We start from the raw sequence: 19,752 nt of genomic DNA, 5'->3' as shown, positions 1-19,752 counted from the left end.
GGCTGAAAAGTGAAAAAAGGGTTAGTTTTCAGCACTTTTGGTTTTCAGACAAAACCATGACATTTTCTGTTGAAAATCTCAATGACAATGAAAAAAATTAGCTTTTATGCACCCACTGGCAGCCAAGCTCCCCCTGCCCCACCTCTTCTTCCTCCTCCTCCTCCCCCAAGTGTGCTGCATCCCTGCTCCTCTGCCTACCTCCTCCCAGTGCTTCCCGTCCAGCTGCCACCAAACAGCTGTTTGGCAGCGTGCTGGGAGAGAGGGGGGGAGGAGCGGGAACATGGCACACTTGGGGAAGGGATGGGGGCTGGGATTTGGGGAAGGGGTTGGAATGCGGGAGGGGCCGTATGGAAGGGGTGGGGCTGGAGGCAGAAGGCAGGTTGAGCACCCAGGGAAAAGCAGGGATGTTGGCACCTATGCTCAATGGGAACCGTATCCTGAAATAAATATTTCCCAACCCCCCCTCTTCTGGCCTTCAAACAACCTCCCAAGCTCATCCTCAGAGCCAACCTCCATACAGACTAGGACCAACCAACTCAAAGCAGCACTACACCCTGCCAGAACAACGGATGCAAAATCTGCAGACATTTCTCCACTGTTACAAGAAGTTACTCACCTTGTGCACTGTGTAACTTGAAAGCTTGTCTCTTTCACCAACAGAAGTTGATCCAATGAAAGGCATTACCTCACCCACCTTGTCTCTCTCATATTCTAGGATCAACATGGCTACAATACCACTGCAAACAACCTTTGAAAAGACATAGAGGCAACGCAGTGTTGTTGTAGCCGTGTTGGTCCCAGGATACGAAAGAGACAAGGGGGTGAGTTAATATCCTTTATTAGACCAACTTCTGTTGGTGAAAGACACAAGCTTTCAAGCTTCATAGAGCTCTTCTTCAGGTCTGGGAAAGGTACTCTGAGTATGACACCTAAATACAAGGTGACATAAATACAAGAAGACAATGCAGTAAGTGGAGAGTTAGAATGAAAAAACAGAAGGCATAATGCTCATTAAGGACAGCATGTGACAGTCACAATTCACAGCTGGCATAGTTTTCTATGAAAGCAACTTCACTGACCTGGTATGTTTGCATACCCTGGGGTGCTTTGCTGTGAAATGCTCCTAGGGCACTCATGTTCTTCTTTGATAAGTCAGGATACTTAGCTGGATACTGAAAGGAAGGCAATTTAGCAACCCATATGTCATATCACGGCTTTTAAAGCTAAATTTTCCATTTACAAATTTTGAAAAACAGAAATGTTAAAGAAACAGATTTCCAGTTTGCTCCCGCAGCTCAAACACCAGCTCTGATGTGAAATCGTTGTGAGGTGGAATAGCATTCTGGGCAAATGAGAGTCACAAACATTCTATTCTGTTACATACTTCCTTGCCATAGCAGGCACCTTTTAAAGTGTTGGAGAGTTTACACAGGTGGTAAAACTATAGACAACGTTTAATGTGAGCTGGGTCACCTGACATCAAAAATCCAACCCATCCCACCAAAACCCACAGTGCTTGGAGGGGTAGTCCATTGTCTGGAAGGGGTTGTTGGGAAAAAGAGTGACAGGGTCAGATTTGAAACTAATTGGCAAACAAGGAGTGCAACATTGACCATCTCCCCTATAGGTGTATTCCTGATCCTTTCAGGACATGATGGTATGTGGGATAGTTCACAAGAAGGCATTAGGATCATGTACTGAGAATGGGTTCTGGGTACATTTCAGGCTGGAATTAAATCACATGGGTTCATTGTGGTTATCTTCTGATCTTTGAACCCTTGAGCTTTGCACTCTTGCTGTTTGGCAGCCAGAGAGTACATTGGTGTACCTTACTGCACCATTGCTCTGGATCTTTTCATAGACAGCCTGATGCAGCTATGCAAGGCTCCCCTGTTGGTGATTTCAGACCATTTCTCCATGTTATGTGCTCTGCTCAGGCTATCTAGTATTTAAAACATCCACCTGCCCATCTCAAAGAAGCAACATTATTTATAAATGTAAATGTGCTGTCACAGCCCTAACATTTTGTTACAGCTAAAGGAATTCCATCATCAGGCAATGAAAGGCCTGGCACTTCCCTGAGAACATGTTAAACTCTAACTATGAGCAAATATTTTAGCCTAACAGGGCTCTTTAGCATGGTATAATAACTGAGCTTGCGGCAGGAGTTGAGTATGGGCACAATCTGCATTCAATAAAGGATGTATCAGTCCAGTCATTCAGTTAGCCTGCAGCCATCACCATGAGATCTGAGCACCTAGTAATAAACATTGGGAATAGCCTTTCCAAGAAAAAAGTCAGTTTGTCCAAACCTAGAGGGAAACCACTTACCATTTTATTTAATCCATACAACACTTCCAGGTAGAACTTGAAAAGGAAGCTGACAAGCAGAGTTCTTCTGTATTCCACCTTCCCACCTGGAGCTGAGGGGGAGAGAGAAATTTCTCCAAGCACCAGTTTGCAAGCTTCATCCAGCATCTGCTCATTCCATTGCCTGGTGGAGAAACAGACATGCACACACACACTTATTTATAATTCTAAACTGCAGCTAAAGCCAAAGTGTTGAGTAACAAAAGTTTAATTCACGTGGGCCTGATCTTGCAGTCCTTTTGTACCTTTTGATTTCAGCAGGAATTATGTGTATGTAAGGATTGCAGCAATCAAGCCTTAATAAGATGACCACTGAGGATAAGTCTACACTGCAATAAAACACCAATGGTTGGCCTGTGTCAGTGGACTCAGGCTCGTGGGGCTCAGGCTTTGGAGCTATAAAACTGCAGTGTAGACATTCAGCCTTACATTGCAGCCTGGGCTCTGGGACCCTCCCCCATCATGGGGTCCCAGAGCTTCAATTCCAGCCCAAGTCTGAACGTTTACACCACAATTTTATAACTCTGCACTGCCTGAACCCTGTGAGCCTGAGTCAACTGACATGGGCCAGTCACGGGTGTTTTATTGCAGCATAGACATGTCTTATTTGTTTCCAACTAATTAGTAACCATTTATATCATAGTGTATTAGCAGTAGAGCTGGTTGAAATTTTTCATTCCAATGTTTTTTTTCTTATGAAACATAGACCCTTTTTAGAAAATAGAAATGTTCAGGAAAACTTTGATTTTTTGAAAATTTTCAATGGACATGTTACTTTGGTCATTGTTTTTCATTTATTGGTGTGTATATTTTTTTTGACTGCCAATTTTAACCAGTTTACACTGGTAAAAAATTTTCACTTTCATTTCACTTTCAAAACTGAAATGTCATTTTGAAAAAAATATTAATTTTCCAAAAATGAAAAATGTTGATTTAAAAAAAAGGAACAGAAAATGTTTAAAGCACAACCAACCAACCGAAAAAAGGTTAATTTCAAAATCCATCTGAACAAAAACAAGTTGGAAATTGTCAGGATTATTTTATGTAATTTTTCAACCCACTCTAATTAGCAACGTTGATTTCTTAAGCCCTTCTTTATAGTGCTGCTCTGCAGCATCATACACATTTACGTCAGATTAGGTTTCATTATACGTACTACTACACACACTACATTAATTACATAGAAAACATGCAGTCATCCAGTTTTTAATAAGATCACTTATTGTCATTTAAAACTGATTGGGTTAAATTCACCACTTCTGAGACAGTGAGGTGTAAACTGCACCCATGTTCCAGCAGAGGCTACTGTGCTGGCAAATTCCTTCACCCCTGGCAATGGGTGTTCGTGTTCCACCAGGAGAAGGGAACTTTATCTTTGAATTGGAGCTTCACAGGAGAACCTCTGGGAGGGGTTGCCATGGCATAAGTTGTATCAGGATGGAACATCTTGGATATTCCCACTTCATTGTTATTGCTGCCCACTTTCTGGACAGTGGGGGCTGTGGGCGAGACGTGCAACAGCTGTGATCTCTACATTTCGGTCTCCATCAGCAGAATTTGACAGAACCAAGGGTTTATAGAGCCCACTACATTTCTGTCATACAGTACCTCCCTATGAGCCTCTGGCAGGATTTCCTTGCACTGACTGTGGTAGGCCCAATGCCTCCATATAAAATATTCAGGTCCATAATGATGTCGGTGCTTGGTTTGAAAAGGACTCTCATTCCAGAATTCACAACTGATAAAGCATTTTTCCGGCGCTCAGCCTGTCGGAATGCTGACACAAAGTCATCCTGATCAAAAGAAAGCAAGGAGGAATTCCATCACTGGCAGAAATTGACTCTATTCTGAGTCTTAATTAATCACAAGTGACCCAAAGAAAGAAAAAGAACATTTTTTCTCAAATTATACAGTGATGTAGTTAACTTTCTATATTTCTTCCAAGTACTGACTAGTGATGGTCTGACATGTCCCGGAGGATATGCTTGTGATATGCCTACTGACAGGCTGATATGACAAACTAAAGATTTCCACAATGGTTCAATGTGTTGTCAGAAGCACCTACTCTAAAGTGCTGGACAATCAGTATTTGCACGAGTCACTTCCAATGTGACGGGTGCATTATTGTTACTGAAGTTTGCTTCCAGCACAAAACCAGGTGGCCGTGCTGTCCCAAAGGACCTGATTTTGCTCACTGGTTTTTAACAACGAGATTTCTATATGTCATGCCACAGAGCCAGAGATTAAAGAGGAAGCTGCTGGCCACAGCCAATTCTGAATTGTTCAGAAGCCCAGTTCTGATTTGTTTGGAAGCCAAATCCACTTGCTCTAAATTAACATAGTAGCTTCTTCCATACTCAGCCTGAGGATATGTGATGGCTATCTTCTTGGCTGTTCCACATACTGGGGAGTCAACTGGGGCCCTCCAGAGCTAAAATGGAGCTGATGAGCCAAAGCTATGGAGCTGGGTGCTGTAACAAATCATGTTCCCTGTGGATCCCCACTGGGTTACAGAAACTCCTCCTGAGTGTAGGTTTTAAATATGCCCCTTCCAGAGTCAGAGATGGGCCCTGGCCAAGCCTCTAGAGCTGAATAATCCCAGAACTTTGGGCTGTTTGAAATCCAGACCCAAGATTTAAATCCATCACTATTAGTATTTGATGGGACTCAGACCCATCTCTCAGTTTCTGGTGCCCACATGAAATTTGAGTCTTAGGATTACATGGCCAGAGATGAGTCCTTTTACAGCTGGAAGATTTTCTCAGCATGTTTCATGCCCACACATATCACCTGGGCAATATTTACCCCAAGCTGCCAGAAACCGAAAAAACAACAAACAACAATGGGCATAAACGAGAGTGAGAATATGAGCTACAAAAACAGCATCTGTGCCTCCATCAACACACCAGCAGCACTTCGCTTTCTTTCCTTTCTTGCAAATAATCTGATACCCTGCTCACTCTAAGCAGCACCTTATTTGGTGAATGGGCAATTGATTTCAATGGGACTGTTCAAGAAGTAGGATCCTATCCCCCTTAAGGAATTGTGGCCAAATCAGGTCTCCATGGCCATAGATTCATTTTCTGTGGTGAGGCTGATGAAGTTCACCATCCTATCAGTGTTATTATTGACTGTTTGCTTTAGCTTTCAGGTGTGAGCGATCGTTTCAGTCAGACAGCAATGTTAGTCTCCAATGTCTCCGTTCCCTTCTAATCTCAGGTGGGAATGGCTCTCTCAATGTTTCTGAGATTTCCATGGTATAACTTCCAGGGAGACACTGCAGTTTTGCCTTTTTATCTTTCCTTCCCCTCTTTGGAGGGGCCTGGTTTATAATCCCCTTCCAAATTCTCCTCCAGTTCATTAATTTCCAACCATAATCACTGCTGGGATTCAGAATTTCTGAACAGAAGAAGTGCTGCTGTTCTACCAGATTCAGTGTAGAGTGCAGATACTGAGTTTACAGAGTCTGGGGCTTTTTTACAAGAAATCTGCCTGGGCCAGCCAGCCTTTAACTCAGCACTTATATTACATTCATCACCACAGTGCTGACACGCTCACTTCACCATGCTTCAAAAGACAGCTACTTTGAGGCAGATGAGGTGGTGACACTGTGACCTGTATCAGAGTTCAGAGTAACAGCCGTGTTAGTCTGTCTTTGCAAAAAGAAAAGGAGTACTTGTGGCACCTTAGAGACTAACCAATTTATTTGAGCATGAGCTTTCGTGAGCTACAGCTCACTTCATTGGATGTAAGTTATGCTAAGAACAGGTATTAGTCTCATAAGAATTTATTTTGCGTTTAGACTCCATGAAATGGTTATAAGTTGCTCCACGCATTAATCTCACTTGTAATGTCTGTATTCCATGCTATAAGAAAATATGTAAAGTTTTGCTTTATAACTTTGAAAATGTTTTCTCTGAACTTGTGAATCTAGGCATGGGAATCGTCCTGCCTCAACCATCCAGAAGGACTATCAAAATCAGTTGGCCCATCAAGGAACTTCACAATACAAAGGATTGGTTAATGGCCCTATCGAGCCTGGGAAATGCTACATGCAAGGAAACTCATCCTGTGGATTTGGAAGCTCAATGAAGGAAATGAAACAAAGTCACAGGAAAATTTTTGATTTTTTTTGGCTGTTTGAACTCTGACAGGTCTAGAGACACCAAATTGAAGCCAGAGATCCCTAGGGTCTGCCCCCTGGGTCTGCCCTGAAAGACACTTTGAATTGACAGATCACTACAACTCTGTCACTCTTAGGATTTGGATGGTAACTCATTTATATGTATACGTTTGCTTGCTTTAACCTATAAACTCTAATTTCTTTTTCCTAGTTAATAACCCTTTAGATAGTTTATTACAGGACTGGCTACAGGTGTTGTCTTTGGTGTAAGATCTAGAGTACCAACTGATTTGATGTAAGTGACTGGTCTCTTGGGACTGGAAGCAACCTGAATGTGGTGTGATTTTTGGTGCAAGTGACCATTTATTACTAAGTCCAGTTTGTCTGGGTGGCAAGATAGACTGGAGAGTCTAAGGGGACTCTCTGTGACTGAATGATAAGACTGGAAATGGCCCAACTTGATGATCACTTTAGATAAGCTATTACCAGCAGGACAGTGGGGTGGGAGGAGGTATTGTTTCATGGTCTCTGTGTGTATATAATGTCTTCTGCAGTTTCCACGGTATGCATCCGATGAAGTGAGCTGTAGCTCACGAAAGCTCATGCTCAAATAAATTGGTTAGTCTCTAAGGTGCCACAAGTACTCCTTTTCTTTTTGCGAAGACTGTTATAGTGATCCAGGAGTTCACATCTGTTATCGGCTTGGTGAAATCTAATCACAGAACACACCACCAGTTTGGGGTGTCTTCCCTGTTTTTGACAATCTGCCCTGAGACAGGCACTCACAGTTGTGAGGCACTCCAGACAGCATGATAGGTGTCTCCTTGCTTTCTCTTTTTATCCTGGGCAGATCCTGCAGTGTCAGCACTGGCCAAGACTCCCTTGGCCATTTCCATGTCTGTCTGAATCTGAGCACTCCCACTTGTATCTGGGTTTCTTCTGCAGTTTTCTCCATATCCACTAGAGGGACATCGGATAACGCTACAGTTGCTAATACCACAATTTCCCTTCCCCTAACTCGTTAGGGCCAGATTCCGTCACCCTCGCTCATAGTGATCTACCTTACACTGAAATCAATTAAATCAACAGGACTGCAGAGAGCAAGTTATTAATCACCAGGTGGGAGGGGGATGTGGTACCAGTATTACCTCGTCACTGGGATTAATGAGGCATCCTGTGCTGCTACAGTACTGAGGAGGGATGCCTGGGCACATATTATAGGAGAGAGAAATAACATAAAGAGACCCAGCGATTAGAAATGTGGACAGATGATCAAATGAGTTTCAGCTTGGCAAAATGCAAGCTACTATATCTGGGAGGACATAACACTACCCCTAGAAAGCAGAGACTTAGGGATTGTCTTCATGTTCAGTGACTGGGGCGCTGGAACAGGGAGGGTTTGGGGGTCATGGTCCTCCCATTTTCCACTGGCTGTAAGGGAGAGACAAGGGGCAGGGGGTGGAGGGAAGCGAGTGGGGCCTCGGGGGAAGTGATGGTGCGAGGGCTCGGGGGAAGGGGCAGCGCAGAGGGCGGGGCCATGGTTTGGGCAGCAGTGGCCCCCCCCACACTTTTAGGGACGTTCTGCTTCTCCTGTTCAGTGCTACAGCTTCTTTTTAGTGAAGACGCTCTCCCATCGACATAGCGCTGTCTACCCGTGTGTGGTTAGGTAGGTATAACTATGTTGCTCAGGGGTGTGGATTTTTCTGCTGCTCTCTTGCCCTCCCCTTACACAGTCCAGGTGGGGAAAGTGACCTGAATGCAGGGAGCCCTGATGTTGCTCCTCGCTCCCCACATAGCCCTTTAGGGGTGCATGGAGGAGCAGAGTTCTGGCGGGGACAGGGGGAGTGGCCTGCTGAGGCCAGCGGGAATGGAGGGACACCCACAGGGGCTAGGAGCAGTGTGGGAGGGGGTGTGCTGCGCCCATGGAGGCCAGGGTGCCATTTTCCCTAAGGCCAGCCCTGGTAACCCACTGAAGTCTGTGGTACTGCTCATAAGGATTAACTGTGTCATAAACATCTGCAGGATCTGTCCACAGATGACGTTGGTACTGAAGTTCTTGCAGTGCATATTAAAATTATTTCCCTTTTGTTCCCCAAGGTTCTGTAACATTACGTATAGCACACCCTGTTAAAAGCAGCCAAGAAGGGACCCCAGAGCCCTTACCTTCTTAGAGTATGGGATGAGAACCGAGACTAGGATTTCTTTTGTCTTAAGATCTGCATTTTCATATCCAGCAAGAAACTCATCATTTAAAGGAATCTGTCGTGTTCCATCTGTTGGAGAGAAGTGTAGTTTGTTAGAGAATGTGGAGTGTGAAAGGAAAGTCTGCACTTTGCAGATGCAAATCATCTAATCTGTGAAAGAAAAGTATACTAGAAAATACATCCTACATTCATACTCTAGTATTTAGGTTTCCAGGAATGACACTGATCCTGCAAAAATTTTCCCATAAATATTCAAATACAGATTCACAAAAAGAAAAAAGCGCTCAAGTCTGTAACAAATCCTTCACAATGAATGATTTCACCAGCTCTAAACTCAGTGGCATGCAGTGACATTTTTAGCAAGGTATGCAACAACTTTTTAGATGAGAGAGGAAAAGTTTTACTTTCTAAAATCGGAACACTGCTATTAAAAAACCAAATAAATTGCTAGCTCTGGTCTATCACAGACGATGCGACTGTATATTTGCATGCCTTGTGTATTCCATTCTACATTTGCTGTGGGAGTTTGCTCTGGCTTGGTCTAAGCTGTAGGATAGCAGTGGTGAGGAAAAGGTAGGTAACAGTGATCACTGTGAACAACTGCCAGGTGTATTTGATATTCTCTTTACTTCTCTGCACTTTTGTTTTGCCATTAATGAGACTCATGATTCCAAATTGAGCGTTATACAGCAATCTGTTTGGAACTTTATGCCATAGGCTTTTACAAAGAAATGGCTGGTGAGAGAGTATATGGTACCAAACAGCAGAACAAGTGAAAGAGAAGCATATATAAAAAAGGCAATTTTCAAGGATTCACTTAAAACAGGAAAAGATTCAGGCATAATAACTAAGTGAAAACAGTAGGGGGGACATCTTGTTTTTAAATATCTTAATAGTTAAATAGATTTCTTGTTTTAGAAAACAATAACATTTCAAAATAAATTAATTATGTATGTAATTATCTAAGGGCTTTGTTTAAAATGGCAATTTTAGTGTGCATATAATTTCTCTATAGAGTGCTCAATGAATTACTATTTTCTCCTATATATAAGTTTAATGGAACTTGGCCAGTGGCCACCGCTAACTTACCTCTGCTTACCTTGTTCCTCCCTGCAGCACATGCCTTGTGTATTCAATTATACACATGCATGTCTCATAGTCCAGAAATTGTGTCTTCCAGGCAGTGCATGTGAGGTCACGCTGTCTGGAGGACACTATTTTGTAGAACAAAATGGCATCCTACGTGCTTGTTCGGACCAGGGGCTGCCATTTTTTTCTGGGGCTTGCAAATCGCTTGCCCTGGTCTAAACTAAAGTTCTCCATTTCCATGGAAGTCAAGGGAGTGTGGTCAGCATGTTTCAGGATCTGGTCTTAGGCTGTAAACTCTCCACTTGTCTTTGTTGTCCCTGTTAAGTAGCATGCACTTTGGTGCTATACAAATAATAAATGCTAATAACACTATGCTGTATGTATGATGTTGAATACTGCTGATTTTAGTGCCTGTAATAGACAGACGAATTAGTAAGCTGATTAAGTAGCTCTCCTCTTTTTACTCAAAAGCTTTAAACAAAAACATTTAGGACATTAAACAGTTAACGTGCAGTAAGCTTTAAAGGCAGAAATTATCTGACTTCACGATGAGCAGAAGAATTATCCCGGAACATTTTTGGTTCAAAGCTGCTACTCATTAAGGCCAAGATTTTCAAAGTGACCATTGATTTTAGGTGCCAGCATGAAATACTTTGTGTTTGATTTTAAGAGGTGCTGACCCCTCTCCCCTGCATAATCCCAGTGACTTCAGTAGGAGTAGTGGGTGCTCAAAACGTATGAAAATAAGGTATATGTCAGGCTGGGTGAGACATTAGCAGCAAAATCAACCACTGGGAGGGTGTAAGAAACTGTAGGATAAAGGTGACCAATCTGACCTTTGCAGGGGAGCTGCTGGCACTGTAGCAATGTGGGGAGGTTGTTGATACCACATGGACATCTTTCTCTGCCTTGCCCCTCCACCTCACTTTCACAGCACTGCCAGTTTTGTTCCCTTCTGCACCTGGCAGCAGGAAGGAACGTAGCAGCCTGCATTAGCTAACACTTTTTGCCAGTGACAATCACAGGAAAGCACCAAAATAATTTTGTCCTGTGTCTACCAATGCTCACACTAACCATTGGAGGAAACAAGTGAAGATACCCATCACTTGTACTGCTAATTGTGCACTACAGTGATGCCCTGCAGGTCTGGCACAGATGCATAACAGAGAGATGCTGAATCTTACCTTTTGATGCCAGACTGAGGACAGAGTTGCCAACTGCTAGGACAGGGTTCAGATCCCAAGTTGAACCTCTACTTACAATATGTCCACCTAAGGACTTTAACAAAAAAGAGGCTATTTTAATTGCTGTCTTTTCCAGATATAGCAATATTGATCTAAAACATGATCTCATTTTTAGGGATATTAAGAAGTTAAGGTAATTTATTGTTCAAACTTAATTGAAGTTTCATATTCAAACTTTTCTAAATGATAATTTCCCTCTCATTTTAATTTACAGCTCATGGAAGGTCCTGACCTATAACCACAGCCGAAAGACACCAACATGGCCTTGGGTAGGTGACCTGCCCAAAAATAGAGAAATGGCCACTCCTTCAGCCAGAGGAGAGGGGCCACAAAAGAACTAGGGCAACTGAGTTTTAAAGAAAAATGGAAGGGTGGGGTCAGAGGCAACGATGCAAAGCCTTTCAACATGAGGAGAAGCAAAGGATGCCTTGATTCTGAGCTTCCACACAGCAAGTGGGCAAATATATTACTGCTTATCTGGTAAACTCTGCTATTATTTGTGCATTTCAGTAGTAGCTGACACAAGCGCTGGCTTCCTCCTTTCCCCAGGGGTGCTCAACCCCCACTCCGCCCCAGGCCCTGCCCCCACTCCATTTCCCAAGGCCCCCCTCCTGCCCCACCTCTTCCCACCCAGTTCCACCCCCTTCACCCCAAGTGTGCCCCATACCTGCTCCTCCTTCTTCCCCCAGCACCTCTTGCTCGCTGCAGAACAGCTGATCACAGCGGCAGGAGGCTCTGGGAGGGAGCAGGAGTTGACCGCTGGGGCCGCTGGTGGGCGGGCGGTGCTGGGGGCGGAGGGAGAGCTGGCTGCCAGTGGGTGCTAAGCACCTGCTATTTTTTTTCAGCACCTATGGTCAGAAGTGTCATGTGAAAGGCCCTGGATGGCTATGTACTTAAACCCCATTCTGGAGGGACAAAGATAACTTCATACCTATTCAGTCCTTGGCTTCTTTGCCAATAAGGGTGCTGCCAATTACTGTGATGTTGAGACCGGTCCATTGGTAATGACAAAAAGCCCCAATTTAGTTCACATAAGCTATCAGATAATAATGTCTTTTAGTCATTACCAGCATGGACTGGATTTGAACTGGTTACCTAAATGGAAAGGCTCTGAGATGCCAGTCAAGCCTCAGAGACAGCCAGCTCTCTTCTAAACGAGCTTTACAGATTTATAGGTGAAGATCATAGATATATACTTTCAGTGCTGGCCTGTTTACTATAATCATTGAAAACATACAGCCAAACTCCTGATCTGTTCTCCAGCTAGGGTTTTCAGCTGCTGCAAGAGAGCACGGAAAATCTTTGTCTTCTCCTCTGGAAGCTCCAGGACTACTTTCATCAGGACGTCTCTGAGTTGGGCCAGAGAGCAGGCAGCACCTATCACTAGTCCTGAAACACAATTATTGTAATAGTGAAATAGGAACATCGCACTTTAAATGATCACAACTGTACAACCTGATCACGGAAACATTGCTTCTATAGTCAGCTTTTATTAGGTATATTTCACGCACACAAATCTACAGGGTAATCTTCTTTGGGCCAGACATTGAGATCTTTATTCAAGCGAATTCCCATGAGGCAAATAGCAGTCTGACTGAGTAGGGCTAAGGATGGAGTAAAAACTGTTGAAAGACTCCAGAATTTGGCCCCATGGGCCTGACCCAGAACCCATTTCAGTCAATGGAAACAATGCCATTGATTTCAATGGATGTTGGATCAGGCTCTGTGTCAGTAGAGATTTGTAGCCGCATTTTGGAAGCTTACAGTGGTTGTAAAAAGCCCTTCTTTCATTAAAGGCATCCTCTAATGTGGACCTCGATAAAAGGTGACAATTAAATGGACAGTTGTGTGAACGTGTGTGGTGTAGTGATTTACAAATACTTATAATTTCAATTCATCCATCAGTACTATTTCAATGTCAATTCCAGAGCTAAGTGAAACGCAAATAGGGAAACAATCATTTGCAATAAAATCCCAGTTTGTCTGATTTTTATGAACAGCTCTGTCCAGTGCCTCCAGGAAAAATTGGTGCATCACATACTTTTGCTACAGATTCAATTCCATGTTACATATTAAGATGTGACATAACGGACCGGATCCTCAGCTGGTGTAAATCAGCATCCATGGAACTATGCTGGCTTGGACCAACTGAGAACTTGGCTCAGGGTATGTCTACACTATGAAATTAGGTCGAATTTATAGAAGTCGGTTTTTTAGAAATCGGTTTTATATATTCGAGTGTGTGTGTCCCCACAGAAAATGCTCTAAGTGCATTAAGTGCATTAACTCGGCGGAGCGCTTCCACAGTACCGAGGCTAGAGTTGACTTACGGAGCGTTGCACTGTGGGTAGCTATCCCACAGTTCCCGCAGTCTCCGCTGCCCATTGGAATTCTGGGTTGAGATCCCAATGCCTGATGGGGCTAAAACATTGTCGCGGGTGGTTCTGGGTACATATCGTCAGGCCCCCATTCCCTCCTTCCCTCCGTGAAAGCAAGGGCAGACAATCGTTTCGCGCCTTTTTTCCTGAGTTACCTGTGCAGACGCCATACCATGGCAAGCATGGAGCCCGCTCAGCTCACTGTCACTGTATGTCTCCTGGGTGCTGGCAGACGCGGTACTGCATAGCTACACAGCAGCAGCAACCCATTGCCTTGTGGCAGCAGACGGTGCAATAGGACTGGTAGCCGTCATCGTCATGTCCGAGGTGCTCCTGGTCGCCTGTGTGAGGTCAATCAGGAGTGCCTGGGCAGACATGGGCGCAGGGACTAAATTTGGAGTGACTTGATCAAGTCATTCTCTTTAGTCTTGCAGTCAGTCCTATTGAACCATCTTATGGTGAGCAGGCAGGTGATACAGATTGCTAGCAGTCCTATTGCATCATCTTCTGCTGGGCAGGCAAGAGATGAGGATGGCTAGCAGTCCTATTGTACCATCGTCTGCCGAGCAGCCATGAGATGTGGATGGCATGCAGTCCTTCTGTACCGTCTACTGCCAGCCAAAGATGTAAAAGATAGATGGAGTGGATCAAAACAAGAAATAGACCAGATTTGTTTTGTACTCATTTGCAACCACCCACCCCCAGTCTAGGGGAATCATTCCTCTAGGTCACACTGCAGTCACTCACAGAGAAGGTGCAGCGAGGTAAATCTAGCCATGTATCAATCAGAGGCCAGACTAACCTCCCTGTTCCAATAAGAACAATAACTTAGGTGCACCATTTCTTATTGGAACCCTCCGGGAAGTCCTGCCTGAAATACTCCTTGATGTAAAGCCAGCCCCTCTGTTGATTTTAGCTCCCTGTAAGCCAACCCTGTGAGCTGTGTTGTCAGTCGCCCCTCCCTGCATCAGAGCAACGGCAAACAATCGTGCATCTGAGTTGAGGGTGCTGTCCAGAGCAGTCACAATGGAGCACTCTGGGATAGCTCCTGGAGGCCAATACCGTCGAATTGTGTCCACAGTACCCCAAATTCGACCCGGCAAGGCCGATTTAAGTGCTAATCCACTTGTCAGGGGTGGAGTAAGGAAATGGATTTTAAGAGCCCTTTAAGTCGAAATAAAGGGCTTCATCGTGTGGACAGGTGCAGGTTCACATCGATTTAAAGCTGCTAAATTCGACCTGAAGTCCTAGTGTAGACCAGGGCTCAGTGGTTTCAAAGAAAATCTTTTGGCATATTGGATCAAAGATCTACGCATGAGCATCTCCATATAGATTGTAGACATTGCCAGACTAACAATGAAAGAACCTTGTGATTTCTACCAACAGAAAAAACTATATCAGACTCAGGACCCTCCCACATTCTCCTCTCCTGCAGAACAATGAGTGAAAGATGGTTTGAACAAAGAAATTTATGGCAGCAGAGTCTCAGAATTTGAACCTCCCCATCCTGTTCTCTCCATATGGCAGGTAGGCTGACAGACTGGATAGTGGTCTTAGTGTACTGAGCACTACTGGAGAATAAAACGTTCCATGTACATGTGAATCAAAGATTCTCATCATTTATGGTGTCTAACAACACATAACTCCAGGATTTTTAGGCAAACTTACCCTTGTTTGTATTACTCACAACATGCAGAGCTGGAATCCTAGTGGGATGGATGATAACTGGATGATGAACACCATCAAGTTTCATCTCAAGTCCTGAAGATAGAAAATTATAATGAGATTGAAGAAAACAGGTGTTTTAGATTTCCAGAACTGTGAATGTATCTAAAGAACTAAACATACCCCCATCCTTCCTGCCACCAGGGCTTGTGACCTTAGTGTCACATGGGATTACACTCCCTGTATTCTTCCCATAGCCAAGCAGTTGCAAAATCCTGCTGGTTCTTCCTGTCCAATATCTCAAAGTCTCCATCCTGCTGCCTCTCCCATTCTATGGTCCTCACTTTCCTCCCCTCTGCACTCTCTGCTTTTCATGCTGTACCCCCCAGGTCTAATCAATATGCTGCCAGCAAAAGTATCTCCTAGTGCTCTGCAAAGCTCCTCAGTTCCCTGCACTTGTTTCCTGTCTCCTTCCATATCACATTCAGATTCCTCACCTCAGCTTTAGAACCCCACAGAATTGTACTCCTGCCTCCATCTCTTCCCTAGTCTCCCATTACTTCCTGCTTCCATCTTGCACTCCACCAACTCAGCTCAGCTGCATAACTCTTCTGTTTCCTTCTCCCACCAGCATCTCTATGCCTATTACCACATCACCTCCTATGCCTGCAACACCCATCACTGACCTCCCGCCTAATATATTTTAAAAAAGGAGTTAACAAGCTGTGCATATATGTAGTAATATGCTAACCTCCTCCCTCATCCTCCATGCCCAGCCCTGCCATGCAGCTAATTTAGGGCTTGACTGATGCCCACAGAAATCAGTGGACTTTGACTTCACTGGGCACTGGATCAGACCTTTAGACTATATTGCAAGCTCCCAAGAACCCACCATTTTAGCGGTTTGTGAAGTGCTGTGGTCACCTTTATGGGTGCTATATTAATAAATAAAAATGCAGTAAAGTTTCTGTTGTTGATGAGCACAGGGGGATCTGAAAATTAAAGTCTCTCAATCTTTTTGGACTCAGTTTCACTCTCACAATGTAAACAAATTCACAGATAACAGCTCAGTCTGGAATTCCATTTAATGAGACATGCTCTTATTCTACCCACTCGCACCACTTCCCCTGGGAAGGAAGGGGTTCAGACCCTACACTCCCACCCCAGTAGTACCTCTGAAATACTCTCCCCTGTGCACTACACACCTACACTTGAAATGCTCTCTCCCAAGCCTTTCTCAAGACTCCCCTCATTCCATCAGCTTTCCCATCCTGATCTCTTCTCTGCTACTGCTCTCTTGACTTTACTCCCTCAAATTATAACACCATAACAATAAAATCTATCTATAATATTGAGAAACCCAGTAAGATGCATAGAAGTTCCTACCCTTGTCCTTTCAATGTGGACCATGTCCTTTGTCATCCTTGTAGTGTTCTGTCTAACTGAAGGCCTAATCCTGCAGACTCTTACTTATGTGAATGGTCATTACTCCATGCAAGCCACCTCACTGAAGTCAGTGGGAGGGGCATAGACATCTGACCATGGAATCAGTAGATCAGGGTTCTAGTCCCATTTGTGTCACTGATGTGCCATGTGAACTGGGGTAAGTTATCCAGACCTGAATATTCAAAAGGAGCCTCTAATTTTGGGTACCTATCTTTGGATGCCCAGTTTGAGGCACCAAAGGCCTGATTTTCAGGAGTGCTGAGCACTTGCAACTTCCATTAACTTCAACTGGATAGTAACAATGACAAGAGGCCCTCAGACCCTCCATACCCACACTGGTGTTCCCTACAACGAGAGGTGCTTTGGGGTACATGGCCTTCAGCTCCAGAAGTTCCCTGAGGTTAGTGGGAGAAATCCATGTTGTTCTTTCCCCATGGAAAACCAGAGTTCTTTTTTGCTGTTCTTGAGCCATTCTCTGTAGGGGAAATTACAGAGGTTAAGCACTCCAGGGCTAACAAAGGTATTTGTCTACCAGTGTAAAGTAGAACAAAACACTTTAAAATAACCGATAATAATACCCTGTACTTAAATAGTTTCTTTAATCTGAGATTCCCATCAAGCTTTACAATGGTATGTTTAATTATCCCCATGTTACAGATAGGGAAACCGAGGCACAAAGAGAATAAGTGACTTGCCTGGGGCAGCATAACGAGTAGGTAGTACAGAACCTAAATGTCTTGACGTACAGTCTCCTACTTTAATCGCTAGCAAAGGCTCCCTCCATTATGGTTGACCAGTGACCAACCAAAGCAAAGCGATTACATCTTAAGAACTGAGGTTTTGTCACCTTCTCTCCCTGGGCATTAAATTTCCCCTGGAGCTTTACATAATAGAAAGGCTTTGGTCTGGTATCTTTAGCAAAATGTACGCCATTGTTGTTCAGTGTGCTACGCGCTGACTGATGCCCTCCTTTCCAAATATGACTGAATTTCAGCAAGGTTTAGCTTCAGTCACACCTGACATTGGTGAGGCCTCATCTGGAGTACTGTGTCCAGTTTTGGGCCCCACACTTCAAGAAGGATGTGGATAAATTGGAGAGAGTCCAGCGAAGGGCAACAAAAATTATTAGGGGTCTGGAACACATGAGTTATGAGGAGAGGCTGAGGGAGCTGGGATTGTTTAGTCTGCAGAAGAGAAGAATGAGGGGGGATTTGATAGCTGCTTTCAACTACCTGAAAGGGGGTTCCAAAGAGGATGGCTCTAGACTGTTCTCAATGGTAGCAGATGACAGAACGAGGAGTAATGGTCTCAAGTTGCAGTGGGGGAGGTTTAGATTGGATATTAGGAAAAACTTTTTCACTAAGAGGGTGGTGAAACACTGGAATGCGTTACCTAGGGAGGTGGTAGAATCTCCTTCCTTAGAGGTTTTTAAGGTCAGGCTTGACAAAGCCCTGGCTGGGATGATTTAACTGGGAATTGGTCCTGCTTTGAGCAGGGGGTTGGACTAGATGACCTTCTGGGGTCCCTTCCAACCCTGATATTCTATGATTCTATGATTCCATGATTCTATGACAAGAGAATGCCAGAAAAATTCATCAGGTGAATTATCATTGGCTTAGGGTCCCCAAGGAACAATTTCAGTTCCAATGAGGTTCTGCTCTGAAAAGCGACTATATGAAAAGTCACAGTCTTACTAAGCTGATCTATTAGTATTCAAAGACAAATCTGACTTTGACTATCATCATTTTGTGTTGCTTTTTAGTCCTGTTAAACATGATGAGTCAACACAGCTGAGAGGGAGTGAGCTGGATTCTTGTCCATTTTGCACGTCAATGGAATTGTTTACTAATTTCCAGTTCTGTTACACCTGAGCAACTCCTTTGGAGACAGTGGGGCTGCACAGGTGTGCTATGGAGCAGTGGTTCTAAACCAGGGGTACATGTACATGTATATCTGTTTCCATCACACTATGTCTTGGGTGTGCTACTGCTATTGTTTTAGACACCTAGTTACAATGAGAAAAGGAGGACTTGTGGCACCTTAGAGACTAACCAATTTATTTGAAGTGAGCTGTAGCTCACGAAAGCTCATGCTCAAATAAATTGGTTAGTCTCTAAGGTGCCACAAGTACTCCTTTTCTTTTTGCGAATACAGACTAACATGGCTGTTACTCTGAAACTAGTTACAATGGTTTCTTTACATTTATTCTGAATGTAAATTGGTGCTCATGCCTGACCCATAACAACAAGATTTAATCTAACCCATAACAACTGCTACTGTTTATGCTCAAATAAATTTGTTAGTCTCTAAGGTGCCACAAGTACTCATGTTCTTTTTGCTACTGACTCTGCCACTCCTCACGCCAGGGACACATGCACAGGCCAATCTGTTACTCAGGTGGGACTTGTCTACATGGAGGGGTAATATTCACTATGGGGGTGTGATTTCTAAAGCACCCATTAAAATGATGTGCATTAATGAAGTGCTTTAGAAATCACACCCCCGTAGAGTGCATTACCCCATCATGTAGACAAAACATTAGTCAATTTCATGTCCTTGCGCAGTTTATGAGGATTTGTATTTCTGTCTGATTAATGGGTTTCACATTTTACAAGGTCATATACATACTTTACATACCCCATCCTGAATGGCAGTTCAACCACTCCCTAGCTTGCCAAGGGATTTTTTGAGCAAGGAGCCAAACTGACTGCAGCTAAGACCCTTCAATCAAATTGTGAATGCTGACTGTGAACTATTCTCTTTTTAGGTGTGGTCCATTTAACCCTTGCATTTTCAGGCACATGCCTTTCAAAGACAGGCCAGGGAGCAGCAGGAAAATTAGACTGGCATAACTACTTCGCTCAGGGAGTGAAAAACCTCTTGGGGAGGTGAATTGCCTATTCCAACAGTAGAATTCCTCCGATTGGAATAGCTGATGTCTACACTGAAGTGCTACAGTGGCACAGCTGCAACAGGGCAGTTGCAGCGTTTTAAGTGTAGACTAGCCCGGACACGTATCATATCAGGTTAAGGCCACACAGGTGCCTCTTGCTCAGGGGTTCTCAAACTGGTGGTCATAAGAATGGCCATACAGGATCAGACCAAAGGTCCATCTAGCCCAGTGTCCTGTCTTCCCACAGTGGACAATGCCAGGTGCCCCAGAGGGAATGAACAGAACAGGTAATCATCAAGTGATCCATCTCGTCACCTATTCCCAGCTTCTGGCATACAGA

The 19,752-nt window shown here is 44.0% G+C and overlaps 1 protein-coding gene across 4 annotated transcripts in view; it reads right to left on the bottom strand.

Annotated features, from left to right (window-relative positions):
* Positions 1-19,752, bottom strand: part of LOC140895791 (aldehyde oxidase 2-like) — a 101,960-nt gene that overhangs the window by 56,117 nt on the left and 26,091 nt on the right. For 3 of the 4 annotated variants that reach the window (XM_073306345.1, XM_073306344.1, XM_073306347.1), the window contains 8 exons: positions 16,850-16,994; positions 15,077-15,169; positions 12,268-12,419; positions 10,971-11,064; positions 8,657-8,766; positions 3,979-4,163; positions 2,332-2,494; positions 1,080-1,172 (listed from right to left, as the gene is read on the bottom strand). In XM_073306345.1, the coding sequence (XP_073162446.1) occupies positions 1,080-1,172; positions 2,332-2,494; positions 3,979-4,163; positions 8,657-8,766; positions 10,971-11,064; positions 12,268-12,419; positions 15,077-15,169; positions 16,850-16,994 (1,035 nt within the window). Of the gene's footprint in view, positions 1-1,079; positions 1,173-2,331; positions 2,495-3,978; positions 4,164-7,641; positions 7,698-8,656; positions 8,767-10,970; positions 11,065-12,267; positions 12,420-15,076; positions 15,170-16,849; positions 16,995-19,752 lie in introns of all 4 variants that reach the window. The other variant, XM_073306346.1, reaches the window with a different exon arrangement.

The sequence above is a fragment of the Lepidochelys kempii genome, chromosome 11, assembly GCF_965140265.1.
Source record: "Lepidochelys kempii isolate rLepKem1 chromosome 11, rLepKem1.hap2, whole genome shotgun sequence".
NCBI classification, from domain to species: domain Eukaryota; kingdom Metazoa; phylum Chordata; order Testudines; family Cheloniidae; genus Lepidochelys; species Lepidochelys kempii.
Note: the sequence above shows the minus strand (reverse complement) of the source record. Positions and strands in the feature narration are given on the sequence as shown.